This window comes from Littorina saxatilis, linkage group LG12, assembly GCF_037325665.1.
Source record: "Littorina saxatilis isolate snail1 linkage group LG12, US_GU_Lsax_2.0, whole genome shotgun sequence".
NCBI lineage: Eukaryota > Metazoa > Mollusca > Gastropoda > Littorinimorpha > Littorinidae > Littorina > Littorina saxatilis.
In genome coordinates, this window is record NC_090256.1 from 50647065 (window position 1) to 50658176 (window position 11112).

Here is an 11112-nt window from a genome sequence, read left to right on the forward strand (position 1 = left end):
GTCAGAACATACAGACTCAGAAAAGCAGCCATACCACATCACAAACAGAACTCTACAGTCCACAGGTGTTTTCTACAGACACACACAAACACACACAGAGAAGCCGTATATATATATATCTATATGTATAAATATATAGAGATAGATGACAGTGTATTTTTCGCGTGGCTATAAATTGATTCGACCTTTGCACTTTTACAGTGAGGACAACTTACGGGTCCAAGGAAAGCGTTCTGGACACTGCGGTGACCTTCTAAAAATAGTAACAGAACGCCGGGAATATCCGAAGATGCCCCTAATACCGTCCCGAAAAAAAAAATCGGTTTGCGCTGCGCGCTGAGAGCACGTATTGAAATATCTCATCGACCAGATTTTGTCCGGGGTGTATCTGAATATGGATATCTGCTTCAAATTTGGTATAGATAGATATATATATATACATGTCAAAACTATCGACCGGCCAGGAGTCAGATCGATCGATTTGCATCACAAATCTGCTTCAGTTGCAAGATCTTGACACGCTTTTCTCCCTCAAGATAATTGTACCGCTTGAAATTGGCGGAGAAACATTCAGTCTGAAGTTAATTTTGGCTGACGTCCTCAATATGTAGCCGTACAAGGGTTCCAGTGTGTGAGTTGTGCATGGCCGGGTGCTAGAGTGCTGCATGAATGAGTAAGTGCTTGTGGAGTTGTATGGCTGGGTGAATTGTGGGTTGCGTACGTCCGAGGGGCACATGTAGCCTGTGTGTCTGAAGTAGTGGGTATGTTTGCGTAAGCTAGGGTGTGCTGATATTGAACTTCAGTTGTGTTTTGTAAATGTCTATGTATCAGTGTATTATGTCTTGCCCCACACATGCCAAATTTCCTTGTATTAATGAGGACAATAAAATTTCTAGTATCTTCTAGTATCTAGTATCTTGTATCCTGATAGCTGCATGTGACCTGTTTGTGACCTAAGCTCAAACATCCATACTATGGAAGGGAGGGGGGCTTTTCAATCTCAGTGTGGAGTTTATACAAGATCAACGAGGCCGCAGAGGAAATTTGAATGCACTACATCGGGTCCAACCGAACTATCGTCCTCTTAATCTGGTGCATGGTAACAACACTGTATGAAAATGAAAAATACAGCACACGCACAGAAAACAAACAAACTGATAATGATAACATTTGGTGACTCTGACTCTGAGCACAGGCGGAAGGTATCGTCCACTGGACTACTACTATATAAGACACAGAAAGACTTTCTGTGATGGTAGTAGTCCAGTGGACGATACCTTCCGCCTGTGCTCTGAGAGTGAGAGCGTGTTGAAAAATTCTTGGAACAACGTGAAACTGAAACTAAAACAAATTTCCTCAATGTTCAGGTAAAATTAATATTCTTTCCGTATTCTTTTCAATTTAGCTTCCTATCAAAAGGCAGAAACCATTTACTACGCGATCACCAAATACTGAAAGGGAAAAAAAGAGTGATCAATGTATACAAACCGATCTGGCGGAGGCATCGTGGCGGATATGGCGGAGTGGTTGAGAAGAGTGCTCTCCCTTGCGGATTAAGTCTCGCTAGCAGGTCACCGAGACTGCGTTAGCCGAGACTAAGTCACTCATGTGACTTGCACAAGTTACGCAAACATCAACTTGAACCTGTTCTTTGAAGACGTACTGCAAAATGATGAACAGTAAACTGTTTCTGGCCGTTCTGGCTATGGTGTGCGCCGAAGAAGCCTTCAGCTTTCTGTTAAACCAGTACCCGTTACATGCGTCGTGTAAAACCAAGTGGTAAGTCGGCATGTGCTGAGTACTGCGAACTCTCCCTGAAACTGAAAGTGAAACTGTTGAAACTGAAAGTGAAAGTCACCCCAGAGCGAATGAAGAAGACGCAATATCTCGTCGCGTAGAGTACAGTTCAGCAAATAGTCAAGTGAAGTGTGAACACGTTAGTCTAAATATTTTGTAACTGGCTATTGCAATTAGGAATATATAAATGTACAATGCATTAAATTCCGAGTCTGCCTCAATGGTTTACAGAACGATTTAAATCTTCTCACGAAAAAAGCAGTTCTAACACACTTGCAATAGCATTTAATAGCATTAAATGACACAGTTCGTTTGAATGGCTATTCAGCTTGCGTAAACCACACACCAGATTTCGTTGTTTATTTTGGCCCTGAGCCATTGCATGTGAACCCGTGTGATCCACTTTCCTTTTTTTGTCTTGATGAAAAAATAATTCTTTTATGATTAAGGAATGTTTGTGTAACATTAACAAGCTGTCAATTTATTATTTAGATTTAAAAAATTAGTTCTAACGTCCAATCTGTCACATTGTAAATCCAATCTGACTGCACAAAATAAATTCTTTGAAAAGTGCTCGCTCTTTTCGGAGGGCACCTATGATGTTCTCAAGCGGCGAGTGTTTAAACGAAAGGGTGTTTATACTGTGTGTAAAAGCCTGACAGTGTCTGTGACCAGAAACTGATGGTTTACGTGAAGCTGAGTGTGCCTTTAAGGTGATAGTATACATGTATACACAAATGTTGGTGGATTAATTGGTAGTTGTGGGGCCAAAGACATGTCTCAGATACATGTATGAATACAGATGTGCATTATCAAAATCAGCGCGCGCACACACACACACATGTACACACACACACACACACACTGACACACACACACACACCCAGTGACACACACACATACAGTGACACACACACAGTGACACACAAACGCACACACACACACACACACACACACCAAATCAAATCAGTGGAACCGAGTTCTGCATTAGAGCTAGCTTGTTTTGTATACACAGGAAATTTTAATCACATTTTGGCAGGAGATGCCAACCGAAAAAACGCATCAATTTTCATTAGGCTAGCAACACTAAAGGTATGTGTAGTCATCTGTGACAAAAAGACAAATAGATGCTTCATCAGTGCTTTAAGGTGTGCTGCATCTTTAACCTTCACCGGATGACGCTTTGGACGACACAGTCCGGATGATGTGGGTTGTGTACGACCCATACTTTCTAAAGAAGGATTCAACGTAAAAAGTATGGGTCATACATGCATGACCCACGGTACGCCATCCAAATAGGGATAAACTCTTTACGGTCTCTTAATTTGCAGGGTGTGGGTGGTACACAACCCACGCCATTCGAATAGGAATAAACATCGTAAAAAGCCTTTAATTCCAGATGGGTCGTCCACAACCCACAACATCCAGACTGTGTAGTTCAAATGACATCATTGTTTATTTGTTTGTTTACAAAGAAAGTCCTTTAGAAATTGGTCGATAGGAAGGTTCTATGATGTTTGAGGATTACATGAAGTCTTAATCAAAAACTCCAAATAGTTTTAGAGATACACCCGCATTTGTGAGACTGTGGGTCGTCCACAACCCAGGAAGCACGGTGAAGGTTAAATAAGTGATACATTATAGAATTCCATATATGTGATGGTTTGACAGGGACTGGCCCAGCACCGCATGTGCTGATGTGGTATCAGCACTGGAGGCACAGATTGCCAAGTGGAACAACACTGAGTGCGGGTCGGGCGAGAAGTGTGGCTATGGGGTAATGCATAGATCTTATCTTATTGGAATATATTTATGTTACACACCAATAAGGTACAAATACACACACACAATTTTCTGTTTTCGGTTACTAGAACAAGGAGATAAGAAAGGTCAGTGGGTCTCTAATTTGTTCGGATTTGTTTTCTTCTTCACAGAAAAGTCTTATTTTATTTTTATCCAAGTGCATGTAACTTTAGATTAACCGGAAATTATTAACAGTTGTGTTCCCTTGATGTCAGGGTAGAGTAGCTGAAGGTCTGCTAATCCTTTTGTTTTGTTTTTTTGTTTGATGGGACAATAATATTCTCAGGATTAAAACTCATGAAGGATAAAATAGTGTTGGTCTGGGAAATAAAAATTCTTCATTTTTCTTTTTATAAATAAATAATAAATTTTGCAATATTTGTACAGGAATTATTGTAAAATTCACACATGTATAATCTTTGCATAATGATTGTTTTTTCAGCTGACAAGCAAGACATCCACTCAGCTGCAGGCAAAGCATGTCACCCCTGTCAAGCATTACGTTGACGACCTGACCTTCACCTTCAAGCCTGAGGGTGGCGGTAGTGGCTGCCAAGTTGATGTGAGTTCACCAACAGCAAAGCGATTGCAGGGCCGTTAGATGGTTTTGAGAACAAAGAGGGAACTAGCTCTCAGTTCATACAGTGGAACCCCCCTTTTAAGACCCCTCCAATTTAAGATTCCCTCCCTCTTAAGACCTTGTTTTTTTCAGACTTTCTGTTAATAACATCTGTGACTTTACCCTCATTTTAAGACTCCCTCCTTTTTAAGACCTGATTATTTCATATTTTTGAAAGTCTTAACACTATTGTGACTAGCATTGCCACGGCGTTAACGTCCTGCCTGCCCAAGCTTGCCACCAAGAAACTTCCCAAAAAACAGTAACTGTAAAGAAATCTGTCTAGCAAGCTTGAATTAAGTCCAATCACCACCAAATTTTGTGTACTAATTAAAAAATGGATGCCCAGTTCAGTCGTGCTATTTATAAGTTTGTCACGCGATTTGTTTCAGCAAAGGGGGGGTGAAAGGGGGATAATTTGTGTTTTTTAACGTTTTTTTGTGTGTGTTTTCTTTTCCACTGCTTTTTTAAAAGTTATTTTTTAACAGAAAGTATTATAAATAATTTTATAACCCAACAAGGTGTAAAATCTATGAATTAGCTGAAATATTGTTAAAATTCTACACAGAAATAAGGAGACAGTACAAAGAAAAAAACAAGCAAATTTCGCATTCACTCACAGCATCCTGACTCAAATGAAACAAAACTGTGACACTCACCAAATGATGTCTAGGTAATCCATATATGAATATAAGTCACATTTTCACAACAAAGTCCCAACTGTACACCTATGAACATTTCCAAAAGGATTAGGCTCCAGCCATCCATTGTTATCAGTGCTGCCACGCCCCCCTTGCAACTACACATTCGAAGATTCATGCAGTACCACCCTAACACGTGTAGTTTGCCGACTCATACTAGCATTAGTAGCAACAACAGGACTGTTTCTTCCTCAATATCACTGCTATTATCGCTTTCTTGAGGCGAAAACAACACGTCGGAATCATGATCTACAGGGTCCTCAAGATCCAACATCCGGAGAATCTCCTCCCGTGACAAGGCTCGCCTTCGATTCATTTTTTTCTCTCGAAAAAACCACACAAATCAGGCTAATTTTGCATATGGCGAAAGGGCACGCCAAGTGTGTCAAGGGAAACAACTCAATTTACTGCAAGCTTCAAAAACCGGGAAGCAATCACGAGTCGTGTACCTTGTATGTCTAATACTAAAATAGTCACTTCCCGTCCGTGGGCGTGTCAGCGCTATTTCTAATATAGTCACCTCCCGTCGCGAAAATTTTAAACGGGGGGTTCCACTGTATTTGAAATAAAAAGGTACTTGTCTCTTCCTGATTATCACAAGGGTGAGACAGGTACTATAGCCTGGTGGTAAAGACATCAGCTTTTCATTTTGATTGATTAGGGTTCAAAACCCAGAAGCACCTGGTGTGATAAGGGTTGAGATATTTCCGTTCTCCCAGGTCGACTTATGCGCAGGCCTGCTAGTGGCTTATCTACCTTTGAGTGTACATGCAAGCACAAGACCAACTGGCGAGTATTCATGGAAAAGATCCTGTCATCGATTCCATGTCAGAGTTCGGTGGGTTGAAAAGCACTAAAATATTTTGTATGCATTCCCTGAAAATGGAGTATAACTGCCTAAATGATGCGGAAAAAACATTGATACTAGCATATGAAAGCTCACCCGTGCAAAACATGAGTGTACAGCCGTCCCTGCAATGTACGGCCCCCGGCGTGAGCGGACACCTGACATGTACGGACACATTTGCTTGGCACGGAGTGTTTTCCTTCTATATTTGCCCCCCCCTTAAACGGACACCTGCAAAACGTGGACGCGGACACTCATTTTCGGTCCCAACAGCAGGTCATACCTCCAATGTACGGACAGACCATCGTCAAATTTTCACCACAACAAAATCGATAACAGAGCAGTCCGGCTCTTGGTACAAAGATCACAGCCGCAATGGCGTGATGACAGTCACTGATAACTTGAGTGCACGTGTACCCATCAGGAGGGGGGGTAGTTTTGGTCAGGAGTGGAGTACATGCGAAGATGCCAACATGAAACTGCACTGTGCTCTTTATTCTTGTCTTTTGGACGTAAACCACAGTCGATGAAGGTCCTGAGCGAAAGAGTGAAAAACCGGCCACAGTTCTCAGCATCGTGTGTCTGTGTGTAACCTCTTTCATTAACAAGATACTCTTGTTTCCAGACATGGGACTGGTCCGATTTTTATCGGAATTCCGATATTTTCCTTAGCTCACAGACCATTCTTGAGATCGATGCAAATTCGTTGAGAAAAAAGGGGGGAGGGGGGTGGTGGTATGAACCGTTCAGCTGAAGCTGTCTGCGTCTGAAGTCAGTGCATTCGCGCCCCAGCACTCGCGTGAACCCATAGGTGGTGGTATGAACCGTTCAGCTGAAGTTGTCTGCGTCTGAAGTCAGTGCATTCGCACCCCAGCACCCCAGCACTCGCGTGAACCCATAGCAGTATCGTGGATCACGTTTGATTGGCTGTCGATCTCCGACGATTATCGCCAGGGCTTAATTATTCACTGATGGCGGTTTGTGGGTTGTTTTGATTGGCTGCCGATCTCCAAACGCCGAAGGTGAAAAAGGTAGCAACATGGCGTCTGGATTCCGTATTGTTTTGTCGGCTGTGGAAGCTCTTACGATCGACGACCAAAGTGTGAAAAACAAGTGGAAAGCCAACTGGCTGTCAGAAGAAGTGACTGTCACTATCAACAAGAAAGAAAGGCGCCAGCTCATTGGCGACAGTATCGCCAAGATATCCATTCCCGGTCAGGCCGTGTGCACGTGGTGCGACAACGGCCACTGCGTGGTGAAATACGGACTTGGTGTAGCATCTATGCATGGGGCAAGCTAGGAAAAGATAACTCTCGCTGCAAACCATGCCCACTCAAAAATCCGGTCGGCGATTTGGCTCCGGACCCCAGGGTCAGGAAAGTACGTCGTTTTGAGTGGTTGGTTGTGGACGATACTGACCGGTACCACTAGCAGATACATAGGGCTAGAGGTGCATCGACATTTTTTTCGCCAGGTCGCGAGAATTCTATAAAATAAATGCAAGCGAACTTTTGTCATTTTTTTCTTTTTGCGATAGGGCGAGTGCACCACCGAAATTAGTTGATGAGAACGTAGTCGGGTGTTTCATCTTTCATTAGCAACTGAAAAAATAAGGGGAAAGTTTTGTGTGTGTGTGATTGTTATAAATCACACTTTTGTTTAAAATGCTAAAACATATTATTCTTGTGGGTTTTATAGCTTTTTAAAAAGGCATGATCTCATTTTTTGCTATCAGGAGAGGCCCCAAAATGGCCTTTATAATTCTAACATTCATTTTCCGTCAGGCGTTGCCCCTGGACCCCACCAGGGGCCTAAGCGGCCCCTGGACCCCGGCTTACTTTCCTACTTTTGGAACATTTGCTGGTCTCATGTCTGGTTTCCCCTCAGCCTTGACCAGTGAGTCGGTTGCCTAATCTGTGAACCCTTCAGTTGTCTTGCTTTGTCAAAGTTATGACACAGTCAACTGGTTTTGCTCTGAGTGAACAGTGCAGCTGGCCTCTCTGGCCACAGCCCCAAACAGTACATGGCTGGAGGGAGTGAGAGAGGGGGAGGGGGGGTGGAGGGGTAGCTGGCTAAACTCTGTGGGGTGTCGGTGTCACTGCATGTCAGCAGGAAGAGCATTGGAGAGAAATAGCATCAGTTGTCACGGCTTGGGGTAGTCATTAGTGAGGGAGAGTGGGAGCTGTGTTATGTACAGTGTATTTCTGACTGAAGAATGAAAAGTCACTGCCATGCCACATGATCGGCATGCAGTCAATAAAGCCAGACAAGAAGAAAATAAATTACATGATTATGACATGCCGCTGCTGCTATTTATTCAAACTGGTTTCAAAGCTTATTCTTGCAAAGCATCTGCACACGCTCCTCTGTGCTGTGTTTGTGTGGCTGCTTTCGTATGTCAGTGCATGGTGAGTGTGTTCACTGCCTTGAGGATTTATTTTATCTCTTCTTTTCAACACTTTTCATACAAATCATTTTTACAGAACGTTTAAAGAAGTATTAGGAGTTTATTGTTATTGTTTAGTAGCCACAAGAAGTGATTAGCATAGACTCAATCCTGTTGTTTGTGTGTCTCTGTGTGAGTGTATGGGGAGGGGGTGGTGTGGTCACCCCTCCCGTGACCGGACACCTGCAATGTACGGACAGTTTTGCTATGGCCCAAGGGTGTCCGTTCATGAGAGGGACTGATGTATATGGGAGTTGAAGCCCAAGAAGAAGCAGACGAATCACAGAAGAAAAAAAAGCAAACCTAAATGGTAACTCTGCTGAATAAATGGTAAGACAAAGAATATGAACAGAGTGAAACGTAAGTAATTATTCAACATACAATCATGCACACACGTAAGTAAACACAATTGCAGTATGTACGGTATTGAATGTGAACAAGTGGTTTGTTCAAACTGTCAACAGGGCTACAGCACTTCAGAGACATGGTACGCGGTGCTGGACTATAGTACAAACTACTGCAACCTTCACAACCTTATCACAGGTATGTTTTTGCTATGTAGTGTTCACATATCAATTCAGTATACTACCCAGTATAACAAACAAAAATAGGTAATTGCGTTTAAGTGCAGATCATTGTGATGAGACTGTTTATTGTAAAACCAGTTGTATTACTGGAAAGGCCATCCATTCCCCTACCGTATTAAGAAAACAGGAACCTACAACACAGACACCCCCCAAAAATCAAATTCACAAAAGCAAGATGGAGGTTAGAATCTCATTTCAGAATTCAAAGAGTATACCATGAGATACGTGTTAGGCATCGCTGACGAGTATGATGGTAATGGTGATGATGAGGATGCTGCTGCTGTTGCTACTGCTGCTGACGACGATGATGATGATGATGACAGTAATGATGAGGATGTTGATGACGATGATGACAGTAATGATGATGACAACGATGACAACAACTATACAGGCATGTGTTCAGAAAATGATTGTGAAACTGTCATGATTTGTTTCAGGCGCAGGGCTGGACAAGGTGTCAGGATACAGCGAACAGACCAGCGACTCCATCTGTACCCAGTTCTCATCCGCTAACTGCGAAAAGTACTGAAGCCCCATCCTTCCTCCCATCCCCCTCCCGACCGCCCACTACCACCCAACCCTACCTTGCTCAGTTGCCTCCCTTACAGTTCTGTTGTAAAATTGTCCATCGATCTCCCGACTGTGTACTTAATAATTTTACAACATAAGTAATGCAGAAATTGTTTTCTAGTTGCAGTGGATTTGTTTGATCTTAGTGCATATGGTGTTATGTAGGCCCATTTATGTGCACATCATTATCAAAAGAAGTGTCACTGTACTCTGTACATGAAGCTGATTGTTTAAAAGCAGAAAAATGTGCAAGATTGTGTGTGTAAAAATTATCCTGCTCTTCAAAGATCTCCTAAATACTAAAGTGTGATACGTCACATAGTGCAGAATATTGTGCAACACTTTCATAGCGTTTCCAATAGGAAATGCCTTATGTGAAAACGTTTCTCCCGTATTGTTATATGTTTGTTTGATACAACACAACATTGTTGTCGTCTTGGAGTGATGAACTCAAAGATCTGAAATTTTGTTCGTAACATGACAGAATAGGTGTAAAGTGCGTCAGAGGTGAGTGAAGATATCTTGCAAGGACTTTCCCTCATAATTTTTTTTGGGGGGGGTGTACATGTGTTTCATTGTTTGGTGATGCTTGAAATGCGTTATACAGCCGTTTCCTAAGCTCAGAGTTTTCTCTGATTGTTGTATGGTGGAAAGAGCCTGTCAAACCAAATGATACCAACAGAACAGTCATGGTATGTAAAATCTGATGGACAGTAACAACTCGAAGCTCTCACTCCCCTTCTCCATACAACCCACTCCCACCTCATCCCCCCAAACAAGCTGATAAAAGGACTACAATGAAGAGTGATCAGAGAGAATGTTATAATTTTTTATTTTTTTTATAATGACAGCTTTACTTTTTACTTTCTTGCTTTACATAAAACGTTTGTGTTGTTCAAAGTTTCATAGATTCATATTTTTCTGATGCTCTGCGCAATATCGTGTTCATTTTGAAAAAAAAGAAAGAAATAAGATGGTTGGCACATGGCTACTGTAATATGAAAGTATGTTCACAGGCAGTATAGACACCGCTTCACTTTGGACACAATGACACTAAATACAACAAACTTTGCATTGATGTTCCTGCCTGTTGAGTGTAGTTGCAAAACACTTGTAAATTGTTGGAGCTGTGAATCCTACTCTTTTTGGGGGCGTTTTTTTCACACCATTCCATATCTGGCTGAATTGTCTTTCAGAATTGTACTTTGTATGTAAATGTGTGCTGTGTGTCAGTATTTGTTGAGGACAGGAGGGGAGGAATAAAACTGAAAAATATGTATTCGCGACTTTTATCTGCAAAGAATAGACCCAAAGTAGTTTGAGCAGTCCATTGCGTGTGCAAGTCATTGGTGACACGACTTTTGAGCGCCAACATTTCAGCGCCGCACATTTTAGCGCCGCACTTTTGAGCGCCGCACATTTGAGCGCCGCGACATTTGAGCGCCGCACTTTACAGCGCCGGACATTTGAGCGCCGTAGGTGTCATTGTGTGCTGTTTTCTGAATAGTCGTTATTTGATCCGTTATTTTGCGTGTTTGTTTGTTTATGTGTGATGGTGTTTATGTTTATGGTGTAGTCTGTAACACACACACACACACACACTCACACACACTCACACACACACACGCACGCACACTCACACTCACACACACACACACACACACGCACAAACACACACACACACACACACCAGGGAGAACAAAAATTTGCATACTTTTATTGACGACTGAACATGAACAACG

The 11112-nt window shown here is 42.3% G+C and overlaps 1 protein-coding gene across 1 annotated transcript; it reads left to right on the forward strand.

Annotated features, from left to right (window-relative positions):
• Positions 1-1488: 1488 nt before the first annotated feature.
• Positions 1489-10647, forward strand: LOC138982167 (uncharacterized; the record flags this gene model as incomplete). Its single annotated transcript, XM_070355395.1, is given in 5 exon segments — positions 1489-1779; positions 3469-3574; positions 4043-4162; positions 8678-8756; positions 9238-10647. Coding segments are annotated over 5 exon segments (507 nt in total). The 3' UTR covers positions 9330-10647.
• Positions 10648-11112: the final 465 nt, after the last annotated feature.